At 49.0% G+C, this 8,014-nt stretch overlaps 3 protein-coding genes across 3 annotated transcripts; all 3 read left to right on the top strand.

Moving 5' to 3' along the window:
• Positions 1–1,199: 1,199 nt before the first annotated feature.
• On the top strand, positions 1,200–2,867 carry TEOVI_000741900 (WD domain, G-beta repeat, putative; the record flags this gene model as incomplete). Its single annotated transcript, XM_067223135.1, has 1 exon — positions 1,200–2,867. One exon carries the CDS (start codon positions 1,200–1,202, stop codon positions 2,865–2,867), a length of 1,668 nt encoding a protein of 555 aa, XP_067079236.1.
• Positions 2,868–3,237: 370 nt separating this feature from the next.
• TEOVI_000741800 (uncharacterized protein) lies at positions 3,238–3,678 on the top strand (the record flags this gene model as incomplete). Its single annotated transcript, XM_067223134.1, has 1 exon — positions 3,238–3,678. One exon carries the CDS (start codon positions 3,238–3,240, stop codon positions 3,676–3,678), a length of 441 nt encoding a protein of 146 aa, XP_067079235.1.
• Positions 3,679–4,470: 792 nt separating this feature from the next.
• Positions 4,471–7,731, top strand: TEOVI_000741700 (uncharacterized protein; the record flags this gene model as incomplete). Its single annotated transcript, XM_067223133.1, has 1 exon — positions 4,471–7,731. The coding sequence occupies one exon, from the start codon at positions 4,471–4,473 to the stop codon at positions 7,729–7,731; it is 3,261 nt and encodes a 1,086-aa protein (XP_067079234.1).
• Between the last annotated feature and the right edge of the window lie 283 nt (positions 7,732–8,014).

Below are 8,014 nucleotides of genomic sequence, written 5' to 3'. Positions count from 1 at the left end.
GGGGGGGGGGAGGGTCTTTGTTTAAACGGTATTAATAACGACGAACAGAGAAACTTGACTGCACAGTTTGTTTTCCAACCAGTGGTGATTGATCGTTTCGCAGGACAGTAGGTCCACTTTACATCGAACGGTACGTGTGGATTAACTTCTCTACCTGATTTAATCTCTTGAGCACACCCTCGCTTCTCATTTTTCTCATCACATCCCTCCGTCAGGTTGGGTAAAGTACCCTCAACCCCAGGAAGCAAACAAACAGGAAGGAGAAGTTCTTAGTTCATTGTTCTTTTGTTTATATATTCTATTTTGGCGAGGAAAATGTTGGCGTTCCATTGGCGGTACACGCGTTAGGCACGCAGATATTACTGTAGGTGCGCTCGAGTGGATGGGACGCATTGACTATGGAAGCAGTTTTGCTTATTACTATTTTGTTAAAAGGGCATCATCTCAACAAATGTTTATATTATTTTGAAGGTGTTGACTGGATTTTCGGACTATATGTGGAGTGACGACGCTGGGTAAATGATGAGCATTCTTACCACAGGTACGCGAGGAAGTTGTTTGTTTTGTTGTTGTTGATGTTGATGATGCTGTTTTCTTGGTCTCTTGTTGTCCTGTGATTTACTTTCATCTGTGGCGATAATGGATGCCTTCTTCACGTATTCTGCAGAGTAGGTCACCATTTCTGGTCTATCACGGAGAATATTTTGGTAGGAGTGAGCGAGTATATATTGTCGCAGATGTTGTGTTGAAGGGTGTCAAATAGTGTTAAGCACCTCCCACGCGCGCATTTCCCTCACTGTGTTCGAGAGGGGGGTGGGTGAAATTAAACAGTGTTATGAATCGTCACCGATCCCTGTGAATTAACTGTAATGCGATGATCGCATTTACTACCCGGACCCCGTGTGTATCTTCTTCTTTCGTTTTCTTTCCAATTTGCTTCCTCTGCGCAATGAAATTGGGAGCTCACGTGCGTGTCTGCAGCGGGCGTTTTTTTTTTTTTTAACGCAGCTCGCTCCACTAGTTAAAGGGTTTCACTTGTAATTGTGTAGGGAAGGTGAATAGGAGGGCGTACACTTGTTTCTTTGTGGAAGCCCGCTTTGTGGGGAACTCCATATCGGAGAGGGAAAGCGCGCCGAATTTAATCCGATTGGAACGGAAATTTTTCCATTTACTAGCAGATTAGCAATCTTTCCTAACAAATGGATCTTGACAACGTGGTTCTTGATGATGATGTGTTGCTCGGAGATGATGTAGCCGCTTCCGTGCCGCCTCCCCTGCTGGTGTCGGCGCCCGTGTTGGACCTTGCGATGCATCCAACACTTCCGTTATTTGTTGCTGGTCTGGTGACAGGTGATGTAGAGATACACGAATATTGTGGGGCAGAGACTCGTCATCGTCCGACGTCGCAGCAGTACTTTACAGACATGGACACCACACATGCGTTTAGCCCTTACAATATTCGTATGCACCCTCGTGGGGGTGTGACGTCTATGGAATTCACAGAAGACGGGAAATATCTTGTTTCGGTGAGCAGCGACCGCACAATTAGTGTGTTTGACTGTGTGACCGAAAAGATGGCGTTGCATATTGCTGCAAAAGAGTCTGACACGTCCGCAGGGGCACCGGCAAAGGCAAAGGTCAAGGAAACAAAAGAAAGAGAGACAAAAGCGAAGAATAAGGTGGGGCAAAATGACAATCTTGTTAAGTCTAAAAAGAAAAAGAATCCCCATAAATTTGGCATATCCGCGGTTAACGTGTGTGATGCAAACACAATAGCCACAGGTGATGATGACGGCATGATTGTGCTGTGGGATATGAGGAAGCGGAAGGCTGCTCATCATTACCACGAACATGGCGACTACGTTTCACAGATGGTCTACTTTTCAGACATTGAGGAACTTGTATCGAGTAGCGGTGATACCTGTCTAGGGGTGTTCGATATGCGTGCTGGAAAAATTCGTGATTACAGTGAGAAACGTAAGGATGAGTTGAATTGTTTTGCGTTTGTAAATAACACAGCAAGCAATAGAAATACCTTCATCCCGAGCATCATATGTGGTACACCGAAGGGCTGCCTGCCTGTGTGGAAGTTTGGCTCGTGGCGCCGTCCGTACGATATGATGGATCGGCACCCCGCAGAATGTGAAAGCATCATTTCGTTTAACAACCCTGATAGCCCCTTTAACCACAATATTATTCTCACTGGCGCGTGTGACGGCCTTGTACGTGTCCTTGAAATGTACCCTGTTCGCCGTAATCTCTGTCAACTGAGTGCGAGGGATTTCACTTATTCGCATCAGAGTGCACTTGGCTGTGGTGGTAGCAGCAATAGTTACGCGAACACGGCGGTCCGACGACAGAGGGGCAACCAAGGGATTAGCCGAATGCGTTTAAGCTTTGATTCATCCCTACTAGCCGTCTGTGGGACCGACAACATCATCGACTTTGTTGATGTTGCATTTCTTTCAAATGAGAAAGAGCTGAATAAACTTCGGTCACAAACGGAGCAGCGGCATTTGGAGGTCCTGAAGGAAGTAGAAGAGGAACGGAATAAGGAGGCGGAAGAAGATAGTGACAGTGATAGTGATGGCAGCAGCAGCGCGGAGGGTGTCGTCTCGGTGGAAGACACCGTTGGCAAAAAGAGAGGGAGGGATGCAGAAAAAACAGAACTGGAGAGTAACGTTGGTCGTGGGGACGGTGTTGACGAAGAGGAAGCAGATGTCGAGGTTAAGACGGAAAGGCAGAAGAGACGTGAAAGAGTTGCTGCTGCTAAGTGGTTGAAAGTGGAAAAGAAGAAGAAAGTTAATTTCACGTTTGAGAAGCGAAGACGACGTGTTCACGGTTTCTTTGGCGATCTTAATTCCTGAGGTGAGCCATTCGACTCAACCTGTTGCGCATCTGAAACCCGACGACTCAATGACGCCTTCACCCATCCACTGTAGCTTCATGGTGAGCTTATTCGGTTAAACTTAATGTCCAACTAATTGCAAATAATAAACAGCATAAACCATGAAAATAACGAAGGGACATGTGGTCGGTTCCGTCGTTCTTGTGCCGTCCTTTCAGTAGTTGTATGGGAGGGCTGTAACCAATTTTTGAAATGTATTATGTGCACCTTGGCAACCCCCTGTCTGGTGTGTTCGTTAACTCTGGTCTTCGCTTCACCGTGATTTCTTTACTTCCTTATTAATATTATTATTTTGCTTTCAATTTGTTCGGCAGTCGTTAGCTGTGACAATGCCACCTAAGAAGGACGAGGCAGCGCCAGTGAAAAAGAAAAAGGAACCACCAAAGGAGCTTTGTGGCTGCGGCGTCGACACTTATCGCCCACCACCAAAGGGGAAGAAAAAGAAGAACCAGCTTCCCATCGAGCACGCACCCGGTTGCCCTTACCAACGAACTGTATGCACCGCCTATCCCTATCTGCCCCTCTGTTCCGTTTGCCTCAATCCCTGTAAGTATTGCTTGGGAACTAATAGGTGGTGCCCTCACTGCTACGAGAAGCGCTGCATCAATGTGTATAAGCGGGTTGTTCATGGCCACGAACGGCTGGATCCGCAACGAAGCGCTTCTACTTTGGGCATGGTCCCTGACCCCAGCGTCGGTATGCTGGACTCACGAAGCCGACCTCCGAAGTCTTCATCTCCGCGTGAACTGAGGGCAGACAGATCTTCGTGAGGGAACGATGTCGGTGGATGTGTGCATCAGGGCACTTACGTGGAATATCACGAGAGGGAGACGAATGACGATACGGTTGCGGAGAATGGCACATGGAAGCGGTGTGTTTTCCATCCAACATGACTCTTGTTTGCATCAAAAAAGAGAGTCCGCACATGTATATGTCTGTTTCACAAATAGAAATGTTGGTGAGGCTCAACAGCTAGGGTGCCTTAGATTACTGAAAAAGTGGTGGTGTGTGCGGTTTCTTTTCGATCACCGAGTGTGATTGACGCGAAAAAACGCACGGAGATGCTCCTGTGCCTCTGTGCATGTATCTTGTTATTTAGCGGTCGCTTAACTGTTTGGGTGACGACAACGTACAATGACAATGAAACCAGCTTGAGAATGAAGGTGGGGATGAGGTGGAAGAATAACTTAGCAGAAAATTTAAAGTTTCCTGACAGACTGGCATTCTTTTTATTTGAGACCCATATGCCGTAGACTCACGGTTATACTGTACACTCATCCCCCTTTATGTCAACCTTTGGTAAAGCATGACACTCTGATGGCAGGTGTGGCTGACAAGCCAAGGCATGCGTTTTCTCCCACTCTTGTGCTTCACTAGGCAGGGACCAGGAGAGGGCAATTAGGCATAATTGATATTTCCCCTTGAAGTGACTCGATTAACTGGGGTTCAGAGATAACCCAGCCACCAGCGAGTCGTCTGGCCCGTGTGCTTGACGCGATAAGAAGGGTAGGGCACATATCAATCACAGATTTAGGAGGTTTGACACTGTTGGAGACAAAGTGATGTCCGTTGCGCTCGACGAGAACACCGTTTCGATCCCCCTGTGGCCAGTGAATGGAGTGCCGACGAGGTCGACGGGTCAAATCCTGCAGGCCACGCTGACTGGTAAGGAGACGCCACGGTTCACACTAACGTTCTTTGATCCCCAGAACCCAACGACGTTGTACGCATGTACCAGCAGCTCGCTAGTTTATGCGTTTTTCCTAAACAAAAATGTGGTCAGATTGTTCATAGCCCTTGAATGTGCCATAACGGCCATGACATGCTTTAGTTGCTCAGGAAGTTCTTTATTTGTTTGCGCCACTGGTGACAATTCTCTCGTTTGGGTCGATTGCGCCAGCGGCCGGATAGTGAAAAGAATGAAGACACCGCACCAACACGCGGTCAACATGATCAGATTATCGCATGTAATTGGAGACCACCGGTCTATCGTCACCGCATCACGGGAATCACTGGCTGTTTGGGATGTAGCGCGGATGGCGTGCCGCATGTGCAGTAATGGGAAATCGACCAAGGAAAAGCGTGAATTTTTGAGTATCCATACGGGCCGACAATCACTGTTAACAGTTGAACGGTTCGGTCGCGTAACAATGTGGGAGCCATCCACATTATCGCCAAGTAAGTCCATAATGCTGGCTATGCAGCCACGCGCGTCTGCTTTCTGCCAAAAGTGTTTAGCTATTGGTGGCCCGGGCCCCCTGGTCGGCCTGCTGGAGGTGGAGGGTTTGACTCCCATCGGGTGCGTTCAACTTTCAACAGCACCAGTGGCAACACGGTCTCTTTTTATTATTAACGACACTCTTCTTGCGTGTGAGCTAACCAGCGGAACGGTAGTCTTCGTTGTTATCGGTAATTACACGGTGTCATTTTCCCTTGATGCACCGCATACGGGAGCAGTTCCAAGAAAAATGACGAGTTTTTCTCTGTCTGGGCCATCGTTTGCCGCTTTTGCGCAAGGAGAGAAGTTGACAATCTTCCATTTACCTACCGCACGGCAACACTACGTCCACCGAGAGCGATTAGGAGGTGGTTATTCTGACTCAACGTTGCCGACTCGGTTGCATTCGTTCGTGCAGGGGAAGAGCAACGCATACAGAGAGGGTGCATCACGAGCAAGCAAAAAGTGCGCAAGAGATGAGAACCCTGGCAGTGACGTGGAACTTCCACGACCTTATCTTAGACCTGCCGATAAGGACGTGAATAAGTGGGTTAAAGTGAAGGCGCTTCCTGCTGGGGTGCAAGATGAGGTCAAGTCCACAAAAGACACCGCGGGGGGTCGTGTTGAGCCCCTTGAGCGTACAGGAAAGGATCGGAAGGTGGAGAAAGGCATCGGTCCCAGACGAAAAGGTGGAGTAGAACTGTCACTAAGACCCTCCTTAGACGAGGAGTCTCGCAAAGCTAATATGAACCACCTCCAGCAGCTGTTGCTGCGCTACGGACTTTTTCCCGATACGTATCGTGCGGTCACATGGCGGTTCTTGCTGCAGCTACCCGACAAGCGCTTTACAGCGTCGCAGTACGCGCAGTTGGCAAGTAAGGGAACACACCCTTCCGCGCATATCCTCATGAAACCGTTTCGTCTTGCCAATGATGGTGTTCAGACTTCAATGGAAAAGGCGTTGTCTGTTTTGGTGTGGCACGTGCCCATGTTTGCGGCCATCCACTTCCTACCCATGGTTGTATATCCTTTCTTGCACCCTTTCGAAGGTGACGTGCAGTCAGTGGTAGAGGTCGTCCTAGTCTTCTTATCGAACTGGGGGAAGGAGTTTTTTCAGTTTTACCCGCAACAGCCCGTTGCCCTTACTACGCTTTTAGACCGTCTCCTCCGCGCGGAGGACGCGGAACTACACAGACATCTTTCAATGTCCGGTGTTTTGGTAGAAGAATGGGGATGGGAGCCGCTACGGTCAATATATAGTGATACCGTGAAACCTGCCGAATGGTTGCAAGTACTGGACCACACCTTTTTCAACGAACCCTTATGGTTCTTTCTTTTCCATATTCGCTGGATGATAAGCATTCGCAGTGACATCATGAAATTTCGAGATCAGAGGGAAATTATGAACTCTATTTTGACTACACATGACGTCGATGTAAACCGCATTATCGGTGAGACGTACCGCCTGCAGGCACGCTGTCCTAGGGGGGAACTGACCAATCCCTACAGCAAACTCGAAACCCTTGCGAACTATGCGTACCCTACGTTGTGGAAGTACAATGAAGAGAATGTCGAAAGGAAACTCAACGACATGAAATTATTGCAGGAGCAAATAGAGCGGAGTAAGGCCTCCAGTCAGGAGATTGCGAAAATTTGTGACCAACTTGCCCAGGCTGATGTTTTGGAGGAGGTATACGTCAGGAAACAGCAGGCAGAGGCGGCGGCGCGCGTCAGCGCCAAGGCGGATAGTTGGAAGGGCGAGGTTGCACGTGAAATGGAAAGGCAATACACCCGCGACATGGAAAAAATGCTTCGTTTGCGACAGATGCGTCAGCAGATCGAGCAGTCCGGCCGTTTAGAGGTACTTAACGAAGAACTGGAGTGTGCCAACATTCAGGTCGACCACTTACATGAAATACGCCAAAGGGAAGCAACACACTGGATGCTGGCAGACCAGCTGTCAGAACAGGAGTTACTGCACCTCGAGGAAGCAGCCCGCAATCGGCTGAAGGGGGCAAAAAAGGCCGTTGAAAGCGGCACCGTGGGGGCCGAACGGTCACCAGTGACTGATGGTGGTGAGTTCGGGGAAGTGAAATCAAGGATGACAACAGCAACACCAGATGTAGTAAGTGTTGCCAGGCCCCTGTCCGCATCTCCCGGAGAGCAGCAGTTAACTTACGATCTCGGCAACCCCATGAATGTTTATCGGGCGCTACAGAACTCCGCGGCACGGGAAATGGTTGGTCGCCGGATATCTTCAGAGACTGGCGGCAAACGAGTGCAGCGTTCTTACGATGATACGCATGTAGCTGAGGTTGTTTCTACCGTCGGTGCTACTTTTCAACGGCAACATGGAGACCATCTCATAGCCGCTTTTGGCAAAGCCAGTGATAGTCGCAGTGAGAGGGGTGCGGCTCTTTACGATAACCTCCTTCCTCCAGACGCATCACCGAGCGAAACCCAAACGTTGTGTTCATCAGACCTGAATCGCCACACAACCGAACACCCGCAGACGAGTGAGAGTTATGAACCGTCGTCTGCTGCCACTGTTTTGCTCCGCCCTCAGGACCCTGGTGCGTACCGGCTTCAACGCTGGTCGCGGTAGTTTGTGGGCCTCCCCATCGTCGTCGCCTTTCTCACTCGGGGAGTGGTATTCACTTTCTATTTTTCTAATCTGATATACTCCTCCTATAAACTCACATAGACTGGTGGTAACGGTGAAGTTGTTGTGGTCTGCAACAATAACGAAATCAATTTGGGTAGTGAAGAGCCCCTTGCGGAAACCCGAAGGAAGGTGGCGGCAAGGGGAGGAAAGGGAAGGAAACAACAGAGTATATTGCAAACGTTTCCCGGTCTCTCGGTGTTGTTTCCTTTTTATTTTGTGTGCA

This window comes from Trypanosoma equiperdum, assembly GCF_001457755.1.
Source record: "Trypanosoma equiperdum strain OVI genome assembly, contig: ctg_1776, whole genome shotgun sequence".
Classification (NCBI taxonomy): Eukaryota; Euglenozoa; class Kinetoplastea; order Trypanosomatida; family Trypanosomatidae; genus Trypanosoma; species Trypanosoma equiperdum.
Note: the sequence above shows the minus strand (reverse complement) of the source record. Positions and strands in the feature narration are given on the sequence as shown.